Genomic DNA, 18514 nt, shown 5'->3' with positions numbered 1-18514 from the left:
AAAATATCTCCATAAAAATTAATAATTGTTTAAAATATTTATTTATACCCTTTATATAAATATATAAAATATGTAATATCAAATTTAAAGTACTTCTATTTTCTATAAAACAGAAAATAACTTTTAACTCATCATAATCATGTGCCGCCATCTTGTCGACTCACATCCAACTAAAATGGCGTCCCGTTTAAAATTACCGCCATCTTTCGTCGAAACAAAAAATTAATTAACAACAAAAATCTTTTTAAAAATTTTCTAAATCGATAAAATAATTTCCTATCAACCTTTTTGTTCTTTTTCTTGTCATTCTTGTTCGTTCCTTCTAACCTCTGGCAAAAAATCTTACAATTTATTACTGAAAAATATTGATAATTAAAATTTTTTATTAAATTCTACTCGGATAAAATTTAAAAAATAAATAAATTTAAAAAATTTGGAGTTAAATTTTCTTATAAATAAAATTTTTCTTACGAAGAAAAAGCTCCATTGTTTCTAGAACAATGAAGGGCAAATAGTGTCGCAATTTGTTGGTAGAAAAAAATCAAAGGGAGTTTTTTAGAAAATTGAAATAAAAAAATTTTGATTTTAAACTTAAGTAAAAATGGATAATTTAGTTAAAAATATTGAAAATATGGAAATTACAAATAACGAAGAATTAATATTAAATAAAATAATAATAAATTTAGAAAATTTAATAAATAATTCATTAGTACCGGAAAAAATAATCGGATTTGAGCGACCGTGTGACCGAAATGATTTTAGAAATTTTGAAAATTTAATAAATAATTATTTGAATGAAATATTGATCGAATTAAATAATTTGAAAAATTATAATATCGATAAAAAATTATTAATTATTGATAACGTTGATTTAAGAATTATTTTGTTAAAATTAGTAATAATTATTGGGGAAGAAAGTGAATTAAATGTGTGGAATAATTCAATTACATTAGAACTATCAAATAAATTATTGATTGAAGTTTGCTGGTTTTTCGGTGTCGAAAAAATTTCAGATATTTTTATTAATAATGATTTTGACGATAGATTACGTGATATTATATTATTATTAAGACCTAAGTTATTAAAAAACACATGGAAAAGTAATCCTGCAAGTGTTACTTGTTACAAATGGGTTTTGCATCAAGTTGAGGTATTTTTTATTAATTACTTTAAATGAAAAAAAAATAGTTTTTGGATATTGTTTATTGGTCCTGAAACTATAAAGAAATATTTTTAAATTATTTAAGCTTTTTGCGAACCATTGATCCAAAAAAGGGCTGAGCAAATCCGGTGGTGGGGTTGCGGAAATAAGGGTTGAAAAAAATTTTTGATCATGTAATTTTGTAGAGAATTTGACGCCCTTTCAAACGAGTACCCACATGACGTACTTATTTTTAGTTGGTATTTATATTTATATATATTGAAATTTATTCGAAATGTATGAGCAGCAAATTTTAAAAATAAGCATAGCTTGTGGGTACTCGTTTGAAAGGACATTCAATTCTGTATTCAAAAAAGCATAGAAAAATTTTTTTGCATACTTTTTTTTTTTTAATTTATATTTTTGAACTTTGAAAACAGATTTTGTAATTCAAAAAAATTTTTTGATTATGTAATTTTGTAGATAATTTAACGTCCTTTCAAATGAATACCCACATGACGTACTTATTTTCAGTTGGTATATATATTTATATATATTGGAATTTGTCTGAAATGTATGAACTATAAATTTAAAAAATAAGTACAGCTTGTGGGTACTCGTTTAAAAAGGCATAAAATTCCCTATTCAAAGAGCCATAGAAAAATTTTTTCCAGCGTTTATTTCTGAAACTCTTGAGGCCGATTTAATAAGTAGACAATTTTTTTTCTCGTAGCATTACAGTAAGTTATTAATTAATTAAATTTATAGATGCCTGGACTGCTTAAATATTTAACAGAAGTATTACCAACAGCTTTAATCGTATACGACGATTATGTGCCAGAAAATCGTATAACTGGATTAATTTGTATTAGAAAAATACTTGAGCATTCATCTCTGGTATATAAATAATTTTTTATAATAATATTATTACTGTTCCTCATTACAAAACTAGTCACAATTTTCTTTCAATATTTTTTTGTTAAAAAAATCATATCAAATATTTTTTTTAAATCAGTGACTAGTCTGATAATAAGGTATCATAACCAAATTATTTTTTTTAGCAAAATGAATTTCTAAGGAGTGGTTACGCAGATGTACTTTACGACGCACTAGAAAAATTAACTCACGAACGTGAAGTTAAATATATAATTCCACTTTATAATTGCATTACATTAATATTAATAAACATTGAATCAGCAAATAATACAATAAATCCTTATGAGGTAATTATAGAAAAAATATTTTAATAATTTTTTGTCAAGTAAAATATCCTCATTTCTAATGAGGTCCCCATTTAAAATCGTGTCCCGATAAAGAAATTTCTTTATTTAAAATTTTTTTTTTTTAAATCAAAATTCTTGCTAAACTATCATAGATATGAAAAAAATGAAAGACATCGATTTTGTAGCTAATTAAATTTTCTACAAAAAAGGTCCTCATCAATTTGACTCTCAACCCCATTGTTAAGACGCAATTTAAAATAAATGTGATCTATTAAATAAAAATCGTTATAATTTTTAGTGGACAAAACGAGATGACATCCTGGCAACTTTATTAAACAATATGGAGTTAGAAAATAATTTAGAACTACGTCATGCTTATATCACAAGTTTACCACAATTACTAACGAATATCGGTTGTGCTAAATGGTGTGAACGTTTAATTAGAATATTATCTGAGTACTGTGGCCATCATACCGATTTAAAAACACTGAAAGCAACTTTACAGGTATTTATATAAATTTATTAATGATTAAATTTGAGAAAAAAAAAATTTAGTAGACACCTTAGTAGCTTTCTTAAGAAAGTTTTATGTAAATCTGTATTTTGAGGCGTAACGGTACCGATACTGATAAATTAATAAAATAAATGATTAACAGTTTGCAGAAATAGTATTATCGATGTTCCATGTACGGATTCCCGCGCATTGTTTAATATTATACACAGCATTTTTGAAATTACACTACGACTTGACAGAGACTCCAATTTTTGATGAAGAAATAATACGAAGCTTAGAACGATGTATCTATTTACTGTACAAAGTAACTCCGAACATCGGGTCGGCGATTATAAGAGACGACCGGATGAGAATAATTATTAAAAATAGTATTCATACAAGCTGTTTTAGTGATACTAAGTACTGCAATTAATTATTTATTAATCACTTATATATTAATATTAATATTATTATTATTATTATTATTATTACTATTAGGTATATAAGTAATTATAGTATTATAGTCATTACGATTATCTAATAAAATGTGATTTATCATGTAATGCCATATTTATTATTAAAGTTTATTAAACTTATTATTAAACTTCAATGTTTATTTTATTTATTACCTTGATTGGTTATTTATAAGTTACATCAAACTATAATTGTTTTTAATATTAAAGATCGTTAGATGACGTTTGTTTGAAATTTTTGGTTTTGGAGTTTGTTTAGCATTCCCTGATAGTACGAGTTGATCGTGAAAAAGTTGGTCATTCATTAGTTTCCGACCAACTTGACGACAAGTTGTCAACAACTTTAGATTTTGCAACTTTTGGCTACAAGTTACCGCCAACTTTCTCAGAAAGTGTTCGTCAACTTATTGAATTTCCAACTTTTGCCACCAACTTTCTTAAAAAATGTCTATCAACTATTGGAGGTACCAACTGTTGGTGGTCAACTTAGTGTCCAGTTGCGGCTGCAAGTTTCTCGTCAGTTTCTCGCCAACTTGGCTATCAGGGTCTACTTACGCATTCACATATTACCAGCAGATGATCTTCATGAAATGGTTTAAGGATCCTGATAGCCAAGTTGGCGAGAAACTGACGAGAAACTTGCAGCCGCAACTGGAACCAAGTTGATCGCCAACAGTTGGTACCTCCAATAGTTGATGAACATTTTCTGAGAAAGTTGGTGGCAAAAGTTGTAAATCCAAAAAGTTGACGATCACTTTCTGAGAAAGTTGGTGGCAAAAGTTGCTTGCAAAAGTTGGTGATCATAAGTTGACGGTAAGTTTACTTTCAATTTCCTCAGAAACTTGCATTCCAGTTGCGGCTCCATACTGCCGCCAACTTTCTGAGAAAGTTGGCGGTAACTTGTAGCCAAAAGTTGCAAAAGCTGAAGTTGTCGATAACTTGTCGTCAAGTTGGTCGGAAACTAATGAATGACCAACTTTTTCTCGATCAACTCGTGTTATCAGGGCGAATCAATAATAATTATTGCCCGATAAAACAATTGTTATTAAATAAAAAATATTATTTTGATATTTTAAAGTATGGAAGTAGCGCGAGGACTTTATGAGTCAAATTGGATACGTAGATCATTATCGATTCAAAAATCTATGATTATTATTATGTGTCGAGCACAGAAACCTCTTGTTATAAATGTCGAAGGTGTATTGCTGGCACTTATATGCAAATTTTATACTGGAGTAAGTTGAATATTTTAATTACTTTTTTTTATAATTTTTCAAATTTCATTATAATAGTAATTACTTTATTTTCAGTTTTTGTCACTTTGTCATATTTTATGACACTGCGTGCAGTAATATATAGATATAATCAATTTAGTTACTGGGATATTATTTGTAATTATATTGATAAATATATGATGAGATATGTATTTTTTAATGCAACTATAACTCTATTTATTATTTTCAACCATAATTCCAATAAAAATGACCTTAAAAAATATTAATATTAATATAAAATGAAATTTTTTCACAGAAATGAATTTAAAAAATAAATATTAATACCAGCATGTACATCAGCGAATTTCCGTTGGAATGAGTACCCACAACCCTATAATCTAAGCAGTTGAGTTTTTTTTCATAAATTTCAAAAATATATTTTCAAAAATTAAATTTATTGATGTTGGTACTCATTCGACAGGAAATTACACAAAAAATAATGATATCGAATTAAAAATTTGAAAATATCAATCAGTCTCGTGAAAAGTTACAAAAATTGTCAAAATATATAACTATTGATTAAAATGATATAAATAATTTATTAAAATTCGTTGACTCTTAAATGAGTAAATAAAGAAAATAAATAAATCATTATTTTTTCAAATTATTTATTGTTTGTACAATTTTTAAAAAATTTTGAAAAACAAAAAAATATATGACAATCGCTAATAATGTGAGATTTATTTTTTTTTTATTACACATAATTAATTAAATAAATACCTGAAAAAATCCACAAATTTTACAATTATTTTTAGATTTTTACCTGAGTTTTAATTTTTCTTTTGTTCTTTCTTATTTGTCAACTACCAATGCCCGGAGTGTCATAAAAAAAGACACAATAAATGATACAGACTATAAGAAAAAAAAACATATATATATATATATATATATATATATATATATATATATATATATATACAAGTATTAAATTATCAGTAAATTTTTTACTTTGTTGCAAAGAAAAAAAAATAATTACACCTATGAAAAAAAGATTTATAAGTGATAATATATGAAACGCCCACATTATGTAAGAGAATTCGCTCTAAGTACGTATATATCAAGACGTAACCATATATGATTGCTTATATGATCATATCGGGCCTAATGTTATATGATCAAACATATATACGTTCATAAGCAGTACTCACACAAGAATATTTATACTCTATATATATATCATATATGATTGTATATATGTATGTCAAATTATATATGATCATATAAAACCCAGCGTCTTATATATAATCATATATAGAAAGGTATAACCATATGTGATCATATACATCCTTATATGATTTTATATGAATATCAGATAAATCAGATAAAAATATTGACACTTCATATATGATTATGTTAAAAACATATATTACCATATATGATCATATATACCTACATATGATTATATGTGATATAAAATCATATATGGTTATAAATGTTCACATATCTCCATGCATACTCATATGTGTTCATATATTATTCTATATGATCATATGTAATCCTATATGATGTTCAGATAAATCAGATAAAATATGTATACTTCATATATGATCATTTTTAAAGTACATATAAACATATATGATCATAGATGTTCATATATGTGTATACATCATCATATGTGTCCACATATGATTTTATATGATGTTCAGATAAATATAATAAAATCATTTGTACTTCATGCATGAAAAACTGATTTAATAATACGTGATCACATATAAACATATAAGATCATATAAAATATTTTTTCACAGCTATAATTCTGATTAAAAATAACTACGGATTAAAAACTTACGGCTGCATAAAATTGACATGTAAGTGCAGGCAAAATACCTTCAACATTTATGACAAGTGGTTTTTGTGCGCGACACATCATAATAATTAATGACTTTTGTACTGACAACGAACTTCTAATCCAATTCGACTCATAAATTCCTGATGATATTTTCGTACTCTAAATATGAATAATACATGAAAATAATTTTATTTATATCATTTCCTAAATAAAATTAATTTATTAATTTGTCTTTAATTAATTACCAGATCATGTAAATCATCTGCGGGTAAAGTAATTACATACAAATCAATTAAACTTGCGGCGACGAAAAAAAATCCTCTCATCATATCAAAAATATTTCGATGCTATTTGTAAAATTTATGAAATAAAAAAAATTAATTTTTTATAATTGAATTAATAATAAAAAATATATAAATAATTTTTTCTACATACAAATATAAGCGGAACTGCAGCAAATGTTAGAGTAATTATCAAACTAGTATATCGTTTTAATGTCAGAAATCGTAATAAATAATTTAATTGATTAACGTAACTGAAATATTAAAATATATATTTATTAATTTGCAATAATATGTAACCACCCGTATGAAAATAACATACATGGTCAAAAAATATGTAAACATATATGATAAATATCAGAAAATATATGTGGCCTTGTAGCTTAATATAAAAAACATTTAACTTACATATATGGAATACATATATTTATATTTACTACTGTATATAATTTTACATTAAATCGGCCAAAATCTCTATATGATTTTTTATAATATACAATATAATATATCATATATTTTTTTGTTGCAAACATATATGATTTTATTTATTTTAACCATATATTATTTTTTCATACGGGCATCGATTCACAAAAAAAAATGAATTTTTGATACAAAAAATTTTTTCGTGGCGAGAAAAAATTTTCTTGAGGTAAGAAATTATTTTTCTCCGTACACTGTAAAAAGAGTGGTGTTAAAAATTGACTCAATTTAACACCACGTGGTGTTAAAAGGAAATAACACCATTATAGATGGTGTAATTTGGTGGTGCTAAAATACCGATGTTAAATCGGTGTAAAAAAAATTCCACGTATAGAAATTAGAAAAAAAAATGTATTACATTTTAAAAAAATATAAAAATTAAATGAATATTATCTGGAGAAAATTTCAATTTTAATATGTACTTATTTATGTTATACGTAATTAATTAAAAAATTACACAATTTTACACCCACCATTTAAATCATCAATAATTTAATTAATTAATAAAAATACTATTTAACTTTCGTGATCGAGTAAGTAAAAATATTCATATAGTTAAATATTTTTAACACCAAAAAATATTTTAATACTGTGAAATTTTTTTAACACCGGCGGTGTTTAACTTTTACACCGAAAATTTGAACACCAACACTGTCTAGACTTACCCCGGTTTTTTTTTTACAGTATATAATATTTACCTTATACATTGTCTGTGTTTATCTAAACACGTGCGTAATTGATTATTACTATTATTAATTGTTTTAAATTTAAAAAACAATAATTCCAATTCTGTTAACACATAACAAAATAATATAACTGTATTGAGAACAATGGTAATAATTGTTAGTGTCTGTAGTAACGCTAATATTTGTGAAAAATATATGATACAATATATGATCGTAAAAGGACTTATTGTAAAAAGAGGATAGTAATCTGTTTCCGGTAATAATTGAGGCAAAAATAGCGGAGTAAATGTAAAGCTTATTATTGTTATTGAAGCTCCAGAATAGAGAATTAATATAAAAATAAAATATCGATTAATGTATCGTTGATATATTAATTTTTTATTAGATGTTGAGTTTTTTATGAAAGCCGCCGCATCTTGGAGTAGTTTCTGGTTGAAAAAAAAATTTTTTATTAAAACAATGTTTTTTTTTTTTTTATATATTTATGATAGTTTAGGTCGTCTACGAAATATGTGACGGAATAAAGAAAACGTGACGGGATTGAGAAACTGGGGATTAAAAAATCGTTACGCGTTACGGTATGTTACAGGGGTGGTAAAAGTTTGCGGGTCATGGTAGAACTGATAGAAAATTAAAAGCCCTTTTAAACGATTACCAACATGACATATTTAATTTAAATAATTCAAAAGATATATATATTAGTTCATATATATGAAATATATATCTTTTGGAATATTTACAATAGGTAGGGCTTGTTGGTACTCATTTCAAAGAGCTTTTAATTCTCTATGAATTTAAATGCTCAAAAATTATTATTATTAAAATTTTTATAAAAATATATAAATATATATATCTATTATTAATGACTTAAGTTAAAAAATTATTATTATATAGTTTTATAAATAGGAAATTGAAAGCCCTTCAAAATGAGTACCAACATGACATCTTTTATTTAAATAATTTAAAAGATATACTTATTAATTTATATATATGAAATATATATCTTTTAGGATATTTGAGATAGATAGGGCTTGTTGGTACTCATTTTAAAGAGCTTTTAATTCTCTATAAATCCTCATGTTCAATTTGTTTTTTTCACTGCTGATTTTTTTTTTTTAACGCAAAGTCAAAATAATAAAAAATAAATTTTGTAATTTACGATGAATTAAAAAAAGTTAAAAAATATCTACGTCACATATATCGTCTACTTCAGATATAAATAATAAAATACTTACATGTAATTTATTTTCATTAATTTTCCAAAATATATAATCAAATAATGTATCAATATGTAGCGATGACAAGCTAATTTTTTCAACTAATAAATGTTTGTCACCTCTATTAAAATAAGCGCTCATTAATAACAAAATTACCATTTTTAATTTATTGAGTACCAAGAAAAACCATATGATTTTTTGAATTTTTTTAATATTTTCATTTCCAGTCCAAGGTGATATGCAAGTTAATTTTCTTAGTAATAAAGCCGTTTTTATTATTAATTCAGGTTTCAAATTCATTATTATCGATCCTTATATATTTATAATTTAATTTTAAAAATAATAAATGCACGTATATTTAATGTCTTTTATCAAAAATTCTATGACTGACTAAAATAAAACATAAAGAAAATTGTAATGAACGAGTCATTATAAGTTAATTATATTTATTTAAATTTTGTAATTAGTCGTGATTATATATAGAAAACTTGTATTATTAAAATAATTAATTGTGAGTCATCATAATTATTCATCCATTAGTTATATTTTGAGAACCCGTTCGTAATTATTGATCAAATAAAAATAATTTCTTTATATATAATTTGAAATAGATTGACTTTTATTAATTTTTAATTAGTAATTGTCATTCGTCATGTCATTACGCGTCGAATGAGTACCAACATGATAATTTTAATTTTTTTCAAAATTTTGGATTTTAAAAATCTTAAATTTTTTTTTTTTAAATATGGGGTTGTGGGTACTCATTTTAACGGAAATTCACTGATCTATTAGAATGTACTTATCATTTTGTGGTGAAAATTTTTTTGTGAGTGTAAGAAGTACAAAAATTAATTTCAACTTCTACAAAATTTTAATAACAAATTTTTTAGCTGGCCCACTCTGCCTCAGTTTTTTAAAAATGACGCATGAAAAATTTCTGGGGACTGAATGATGAAATTTGAAATTTAAATAATATTGATTCAAAGATAAATTAATTTTGTATTTTATTTCACGGGTTAATGTCATTCTAATAAATGTGATTTGAAAATCATTGAGACTAATAGTATATAAAATTTATATATTTATTAAGTAAATTATTGCCGAGATCCCGACGACAGTAAAAAACAGAAAAGAATGTCTGAATTATTTAAAAAAAAAAAAAATTTGAGATAAAACAGGCAGTGTCCAAATTTAGCAAATATTTTTTTTTAATGATTGGAAACTCAAAAATATCTCATTTTACATAGAAAAAAATTTGAAAACTGTCTTTTAGAAAATAGGGTGAGGGGAAGGGGTTTAAATTACCATGAAAAAAAAAACCAAAGTTACTCAAGTTAAATATTGACTTAAAAATATGAATAAATTATGAATGTAATATAATAATATTGGGGTTATCTGTATAATGACATTGATGACAGTAATTTAAAAAAAAAAAAAAAAAAAAAAAATCACCCCTAGGGCAGCTGCGAGGAAAGATAATGTATGATATTAAGTAGTGTACATATATTTACAAGAACAAATATTGTCAGCTTGTACTGCGGACCATTTCCTGTAGAATGAGTACCCACATGCCTATATTTGAAATTCAAAAATTTTTATTCAAAATAAAATACAATAATTTCGAAAAAAAAAAATTTTCTTAAATGTAAGCATGTGGGTACTCATTCTACAGGAAATTGAGTGCTTGATGCCGTTAAAATATTTATTACGCACCAATAAAACGTGGGTAATTTTGATTACAAAAAATCGTATACAAAAATATATTATTATTATTATGTTTATTGTCAATAGCGATAACATTGATGACTATAATTGTTATTTATAGAATTAATTTTTTTTCTTGATACGATAATTAATTATAATATATTGCCATCATTCTCATATTATATATAATATATAAATATATATGTGTCGATAACAATATCTTAATTTTTAATTAAACGTTTTTACGTATTTATTTTTTTCTTGTATAAAATAATTATGCGAATCCGATAAAATTTATCAGTAGGAAAAGTGGAGTCTTAACAAAGAGTAAAAATGACTATTGTACTTACGGCAATTATTATTGTATTATGTATTTATTATATATGGAATTATTTAACGGGTAAACCAAAGAATTCACCACCAGGTAATGAGTTTTATTTTTTTGATTTATTATGATTATTATTGTTATGATTATTTTTTTAAAGGAATTATTCGGCTGCCAATATGGGGCTCCTATTGGCTGTTACTATGGGGTAATTATAGTTATCCCCATAAAACTGTTGATTATTATATAAAAAAATATAAATCAAAAATAATAAGTTGTTATTTTGGTGAAGTATATACGGTTATTGTTAATGATTATAAGAGTGTTAAAGAAGTGTTGACCAGAAAAGAATTCGATGGAAGATTGAGTGATAATCCTATATTCCGAGCTCGTTCTTTTGGAAAAAAATTAGGTATTTTTTTTTAAGCTTACGTACATGAAATTTTCAGATTTTGGGAATAAACATGATTTTATTGACCCATTTACCCCGGAATCTTGTTTTCTATGTGATTCTGCGTAGAATGAGTACCCACATCAATTGTTTTTGATTTCAATATTTTCAAAATTTGTATTAAGTGAAAATTTGTAAATTTCAAAATTTTGTTAAGAATATAATTTTTTATAGTTTATTAAATTGACACTTATCAATATACATGTATATTAATAATAATCAAATATGAAAAAATTCAATTTTTTTTTTTTAAATTTTGAAATTCAAAAAAATTTTGGAATTCAAAAAATTTTCATTGGATATTGTAGAATTATTAATTTTCTTTAGAATGAATACCCATATCGATATATTTAGACTCGAAGGAAAAATTTGAAAAAATAAAATTTTGAAAATTGATTTTTTTGGTGAATTTTAAAGTCTATCATGTGGGTAGTCAATCAACGCAGAATCAGAAAATCAATAGATTACAACTATTAATTTTTTTCAAATAAAAATTAAGAGTCAGTTTTATCAAAAAAAGTTTTTTTTTGTTTTTGAAAGGATTATTTTTTAACGATGACTATGAATGGCAACAACAACGTAGATTTGCATTGCATAATTTAAGAAATTTTGGATTTGGGCGCCGACATGAACAATTAGAAAGTGAATTAGCTGAAGAATTGAATATATTATTAGATACAATTAAAAATGGCCCAATTAATGAATATGAAAAGGTCAGAAGATAATGATCAATTACTCAAGTAATTTTTGTATTTAAAATTTTGATTTTTTTTTCTTTTTTTATAGAAAGTAGTTGATAAAGATCGAATATATTTTCCCGATATTTTATCGCCAATTTGCGCTAATTTTATTTGGGCAGTTATGGCAAACAAACGGTTCCCGCGAACAGAAAGTGGCGAGGAACATGAATCATTACGGGAATTATGTAAAGGCGCAAGAATTTTTCAAAAAAGTGGAGACACTTCCGGTGGTGCTATTGCACTGACGCCTTGGTTAAGATATTTTGGTAATTTATTTGGATACACTGGATTTATCGGCGGTAATCAAACTTTGATTGATTTTGTCCAGGTACAAAATTTTCATATTTTTTTACTCGTTCATCAAAATATTGCCTTGTCGGTATTCATTTTAAAGGAAATTTATTGCTCTCCATGGAAATTATGATAATTTTTCAATTTTATTTATCAATTTTTTTTTTTTTCTTAAAAATCACGATTTTTTTTATTTTACTGGAATTGAGAAGCCGTAAAAATATTTTGATGTGATGATTAGTGTTCAAAATCAAATTCCACGTCAAATGAGTACCCACACCCCATTTTTAATTTTTCAAAAATTATATCTGAATTTTTGAAAAAAATTATCAATTTTAAAATATAGGGTTGTTGGTACTCATTTTAACGGAAATTTACCGTACTTCAACATACAATTACAATTTTTCTTTTACAAAATTTTTTTCACCTCAAAAAAACCCATTTTCTACTTTCAGCCAACAAAAATTGAAATTTTTTCAACTTATACCTTTTCATCACCAATTTCGAACCTCGCGACCTCTATAGAATTCCAAATCTCCCAATTCCCCGTCGAATGAGTACCCACATCACTATAATCCGATGGCTTACATTTCCCAAAAATAAATACATAATTTTTCAAAAAAATTTCTAGACCTACATCGATCAATTGGATGACGAAAAACTGCACGACGAAACACAGAATGCATTTATACCGACTTATTTACGTGAAATGAAAAAAATTCATCAAAATAAAAATTCAAATAATCAAAAAATCGATGACTTTGACGTCAATATGTACTCGACTCAGCAATTAGTAACAATTTGTATCGATTTTATGTTTCCCGCGTTATCAGCAGTACCCGCGGTTGTTACAAATTGTATTAAATTTATGATCCATTATCCAGAAGTTATGAAACGCGTGCAAGAAGAGATCGATGATGTAATCGGCTGTGAACGTTTGCCAACTTGGGATGATCGTAAAAAGTAATTAATTTTTTTAAAGCTACCATTCAATTCATTAATTTTTTTTTGTTTTTAAAAATTAAAAAAAAATCCACCAATTTTTTTTTTACAGTTTACCTTTTACAGAAGCGACAATCCGCGAAGTTATGAGAATAGAAACAATAACGCCGCTAAGTGTTGGCCATCGTTGTGTAGAAACAACAACTTTATTTAATTATACAATACCTAAAGAAACATTGTTATTAACAAATTTATCAGCGATGCACAACGATCCCATTTTTTGGGGTGACCCGGAAAATTTTCGTCCGGAAAGATTTTTGACAGATGATAATAAAATCGTTAAGGATTTAACGCTACCTTTTGGATTAGGTAATCAAAAATAGTTAATTGTGATTAAACTATTAGAGATATGAAAAAAATTATTGATTATGATTTTGTAGGAAATTTTAGTCTCTACAAAAAAGGTCCTTATCACTTTTTACACAAATTTAATAGATTCAAAGCTAGAGCTCTTATAGATAAGGTTGCATTTAGAAAAAAAATTTCTTTGTTTTTTTTTTTTTTTCAAATTCTGACTCAATTATCAAAGATATGATAAAAATGACCAAGGACAATTTTTTTCGAAATTTAATTCTCTACAAAAAAGGTTCTTATCAATTTCTACATAAACTCAATGGTTTAAGAGCTAGAGCTCTATATAGAGGATAACATTTTTTTTTTGTCAAGATTATCACTTGCCCATTTATTAAATAAACTTTTAATTAAAATTTCTATAAAACTGTCAGAGATATGACAAAATCATATCCTAGCAATCTTGCCCAAAATTCAATTCTCTACAAAAAAGGTCCTCATCACTTTTTACACAAATCCAATAGTTTCAAAGTTAGAACTGTATATAGATAAGATTGCTTAAAAAAAAAAATTTCTTTGTTTTTTAAAAATTCAAATTCTGGCTCAACTATCGAAGATATGATAAAAATGAAATAGATCAATTTGATCAAAATTTAACTCTCTACAAAAAAGGTCTTTATCAATTTTTTCATAAGCCCAAAAATTTCTCCTGAAATTTGAATTTTAAATAAAAACCCAAAATTAAAAATTTTTTTTTTTAGTTTTAATATAATTATAATAAATAATTAATTAAAATCTTATCGTAGGTCGCCGAGTATGTGCAGGTGAAACATTTGCCCGTTTTATAATATTTGAATTATTTGCAACTCTTGTCCAAAATTTTAATTTCGAGTTAATAAGCGGACAGCCAACTTCACTTGATGACAAGTACCCAGGCCTCATTGTCCAGCCAACCGATACATGGATTAAATTTAAAATTCGTCAACAGTAATAATAATAATACTAATCATTTATCATTTAATTATATTTATCATACAAATCGTAAAATTATATATATATTTCTTAAGATAATAAACAAGTAAAAAAACAAAATAATAAATTTTTTATTTAATTTTTTTAATGATTTACAATCGATGAAAATGTCTTTTTTTTATTTTAAATGCAAAAACTAATTAATCAATTAAGAAAAAAAAAATTTTTTATCCTACTTAAAAAATAAAAAATAAATTATTCTCGATGTACCAAAACGTAAAGACCCAGGCCCAATAAAACTGCGTATTTTAATTTAGGATATTCATTCATATAAATAGTAACCATCCCAACGTATGGTAAAAATCCACGTGCACGTCCTACAACATCTTTGTGCGTAAGCCATAATTGTCCTGGTGCATACAATCCTCGATCATCAACAGAATTATTGTCACCTTTTGTTAAAAATTTAACTGTTGAGTTTTTGTCGTTCCTAAAGAAAAATTCAATCAATTAGTTAATTAATTTTTTTTATGTAAGAGATTAGATAATAAATAAAAATAACAGATATACTTTTCATGTAATTTTAAGACACGATGTACAATAGGTATATCACGTCCTTCAACTTTGAACACAACGATTTCACCAACACGTACTGGCTCTTCTTGATAATTCGTTAAAAATAATAAATCTCCACGATGAAATGCTGGTTCCATACTACCACTGTAAATTGAAATTTATTTAATTATTTATTTTCTGTTTTAAATTTAAAAATTTGTAATACAGTAATAAAAAAAGTTTCTTTGTTTTTATTCTAAAAGAAAATTTTTGGGAAAATAATAATTCAGAAATTTGAATAGCTGATTGAATTCTGCGTAAAATGAGTACCAACAACGATATATTTTAAGCAGGTGTTCATTATTGGATATATTTATTAATCAATTATATATGTTATACAATGCAAATATTTTTTTTCAAAACATATCGATGTGGGTACTCATTCTACTCGTAATTATATCGCAAACACTGTGACACGGCTCACTGTTCAATATTATATTAAAAAAAAAAACGAATATGTACATAAATATATGACATGGAATATATGACATTTCCTTGCGCTCAAAATATATCGATGTGGGTACTCAAACTTCATAAAATCATCTCCTGAACAAAACTGCACTATCAGTTATTTCAAAAAATTATTTATCAAAAATAATTCATTTTCAAAATTTATTTACCAAAAAAAAAAAATTTTATTAAATGAAAATCGAAGTATTACTTTTCTAGCTCTCAAAATTCCCTATAAAATGATTACCTACATCACTACATTACATCAAATGCCTCTAGATTAATTAACAGCATTAATTAATCAATTAATCGGACCATTGATCGACTTTTTCTAAACATATCGATATAGGTACTCAAACTCACGGAAATTTTCTCATAAACTCAATAGCGCTAATTATTTTCCCCTAGAATTATTTTTCACCAAGAAAATTTCCTTTTTCATCTCCTTCATTTTTATTTTTTTTTTTCACATTTTTTTCCCATACTCCAAAATCTTAACACTCAGACAGTAAATACTTAAAAGAATTTATAAAAATTCCATTTACCATAAATTTATCCATAAGTAGTAAATAATTACCTTAAAACAACGACAATTGGACTCTCACTGCCAGTAACAACCATAAGACCTTTCCATATCATCAAAGCAGACGATACTATCATACCAAAGCTCAGTACTTGATAAAGAAACTAAAAAAAAAGTTTATTTTTTAAATTTTCAAAAAAAAAAAAAAAAAAAAAAAAAAAAAAAAAGTAATCTTCCGTATGGTAAAATAAAAATAATAATAATAATAATAACATTTAAAAACACATACCTGACGCTTGTTCATACGTTTAATATCATCAAACAGTCCCTGAATCATTTTGACTATTATTATATATATGAATTACAGTGAATATAAAAAAAAAATCCGATTATTGTATCGATGGTATAAATAATAAATAATAATTTGATGGTTAAATAGTTAGTCAATACCGGCTTTTATTAATTGCCTTTAAGATAATTAAGTTCAATAATCATTGTATACGTGTATTTTCAACAAACTGTATCTTATTGTACCAAAGTAAACGTGGTAATTATTTTTACTTTTTTTTATTACACTCACTATTGTCAACTTGATACAAATTTATGTAAATGCAGGAAATATGAATCAGTTAAATTTATATAGAGTCGAACACACACTCACAACTTAGTTCAGTTGAAATTTGTCTGGTGTATAAAAAGCGCGCCAGTTAAAAGTCAGTGGCGGGAAATTCAAAAACTCGCGGGAAAATTTTTATTGGTGACGGTCGCGTTACACGGAGAAAATTAAATAATAGGAATTACTATCTAGTTATGGTAAAATTTTCTACCATCAATTGATAGTAGTGAATACTATCTAGATGATTGTATAAATCATCTAGATTGTAACATTTACCATATTTATAATAATTGTTACAATCCTGTATATTAACTAGAGTTAATTACTATTATTATTTTAAATAGTTACATTTACAATCCAGATGGTAACAGTTACTATCAGAAATTATAATAGTTACAAGGTTAAAAAAATACTAAATGTTAATAATGACCGAATTTTATTTATTACTCAGTACTTGGATGATTGTTATTTTGATGAACATACTCAATCATTCAAAGATATTGACAGAAGCTCTCTCGCTTGGAAATTTTTATTTTACGCTGATATAGACGACTGTACAGTAACTTATTTAAACATTTTAAACAATAAAATGTACATTACTAAATTATGGATTTAAGTTTGAAATATTTGTTTACAATTTAAAAGTAAAATTAAAACAGGGCTACTACGCCAATGAAGAGTTTATAATATAAATAATTTTAATACTTGTATTTTAACTTTTAAAAAATTGTCATTTTCTTGTAAAAATTTTATAAATAAAACTTATGTATGTTTGTCATCATATTTGTATTCGAAAATTTACAATTTTGCAGGAGTACTTGAAAATTATTTAATTTTCGATCAATTTTTTCGTAGCATTCAATAATATTAATTACCATCCATTATAGTAAATATTATCATCCTGATAGTAAATATTACCATCCTGATAGTAACTGTTATCATCCACATGGTAATTGTTACCATCCTGATATTATTAATTCTATTTAAAAAAATGATAACCCTAACTATTTTTACACTGAAAAACGTTCCAATCATTCTAGATAATTGAAGTTAAAAATTTAGCATAATAAACCTAATTACTTAATTTTTTCCATGCAGTAAACCCGTATGAAAATAACATATATGATCAAAATATATGTAAAAATATCAGAAAATATATGTGGCCAATTTAACTATATTTTCTTATATATTTTTGTTTTATATTAAAAAAATATAACACGAGTCCGTATATGTTCAGCTTATATAAAATATATATTACAAAAAGTATATTCTTATTATATATAAAAATGTATATTTATATTGTATATGCGGTAAAAAAAAAAGTTTTTTTTTGCATGGCCAACTCCAATTGAATTAGATTACAAAATTAGACATGTGAAGAATTAAATTTAAATAAATATTTCCATGCAGAGCCATCTATTACTTAATTCTCTTCTTTCCTTCATCTTTCGTGGAATCGAATGAATTTCTCAAAATA

General features: G+C 25.1%; 3 protein-coding genes across 3 annotated transcripts; 2 read left to right on the top strand and 1 right to left on the bottom strand.

Moving 5' to 3' along the window:
- The first annotated feature begins 314 nt into the window (after positions 1-314).
- Positions 315-3467, top strand: LOC103580914 (TELO2-interacting protein 2). Its single transcript, XM_008562844.3, has 5 exons — positions 315-1150; positions 1910-2038; positions 2203-2364; positions 2663-2869; positions 3021-3467. Exons 1-5 carry the CDS (start codon positions 602-604, stop codon positions 3288-3290), a joined length of 1317 nt encoding a protein of 438 aa, XP_008561066.1. The 5' UTR covers positions 315-601; the 3' UTR covers positions 3291-3467.
- A 7627-nt stretch (positions 3468-11094) lies between these two features.
- LOC103580958 (probable cytochrome P450 304a1) lies at positions 11095-14878 on the top strand. Its single transcript, XM_008562912.2, has 7 exons — positions 11095-11185; positions 11247-11498; positions 12078-12250; positions 12324-12605; positions 13200-13531; positions 13623-13879; positions 14668-14878. Exons 1-7 carry the CDS (start codon positions 11095-11097, stop codon positions 14850-14852), a joined length of 1572 nt encoding a protein of 523 aa, XP_008561134.1. The 3' UTR covers positions 14853-14878.
- A 67-nt stretch (positions 14879-14945) lies between these two features.
- Positions 14946-17014, bottom strand: LOC103580916 (signal peptidase complex catalytic subunit SEC11A). The gene is made up of 4 exons (XM_008562849.3): positions 16711-17014; positions 16476-16585; positions 15404-15553; positions 14946-15323 (listed from the first exon to the last, which is right to left on the bottom strand). The coding sequence occupies exons 1-4, from the start codon at positions 16756-16758 to the stop codon at positions 15089-15091; spliced, it is 543 nt and encodes a 180-aa protein (XP_008561071.1). The 5' UTR covers positions 16759-17014; the 3' UTR covers positions 14946-15088.
- Between the last annotated feature and the right edge of the window lie 1500 nt (positions 17015-18514).

Source organism: Microplitis demolitor, chromosome 4, assembly GCF_026212275.2.
Source record: "Microplitis demolitor isolate Queensland-Clemson2020A chromosome 4, iyMicDemo2.1a, whole genome shotgun sequence".
NCBI lineage: Eukaryota > Metazoa > Arthropoda > Insecta > Hymenoptera > Braconidae > Microplitis > Microplitis demolitor.
The sequence above is the reverse complement of the archived record's forward strand: the minus strand, read 5'-3'. Positions and strand labels throughout refer to the sequence as shown.

Excerpts from the sequence above, each read along its gene's own strand:
- LOC103580914 (XM_008562844.3), top strand. The coding sequence starts at position 602 with ATGGATAATTTAGTTAAAAATATTGAAAATATGGAAATTACAAATAAC. Across the intron at positions 2,039-2,202 it reads TACTTGAGCATTCATCTCTG|CAAAATGAATTTCTAAGGAG; the intron begins GTATATAAATAA and ends TATTTTTTTTAG. Across the intron at positions 2,365-2,662 it reads ATACAATAAATCCTTATGAG|TGGACAAAACGAGATGACAT; the intron begins GTAATTATAGAA and ends TATAATTTTTAG.
- LOC103580958 (XM_008562912.2), top strand. The coding sequence starts at position 11,095 with ATGACTATTGTACTTACGGCAATTATTATTGTATTATGTATTTATTAT. Across the intron at positions 11,499-12,077 it reads TTCTTTTGGAAAAAAATTAG|GATTATTTTTTAACGATGAC; the intron begins GTATTTTTTTTT and ends TGTTTTTGAAAG. Across the intron at positions 12,251-12,323 it reads CAATTAATGAATATGAAAAG|AAAGTAGTTGATAAAGATCG; the intron begins GTCAGAAGATAA and ends CTTTTTTTATAG.
- LOC103580916 (XM_008562849.3), bottom strand. The coding sequence starts at position 16,758 with ATGATTCAGGGACTGTTTGATGATATTAAACGTATGAACAAGCGTCAG. Across the intron at positions 15,554-16,475 it reads CCAATTGTCGTTGTTTTAAG|TGGTAGTATGGAACCAGCAT; the intron begins GTAATTATTTAC and ends TTCAATTTACAG. Across the intron at positions 15,324-15,403 it reads GTCTTAAAATTACATGAAAA|GAACGACAAAAACTCAACAG; the intron begins GTATATCTGTTA and ends ATTTTTCTTTAG.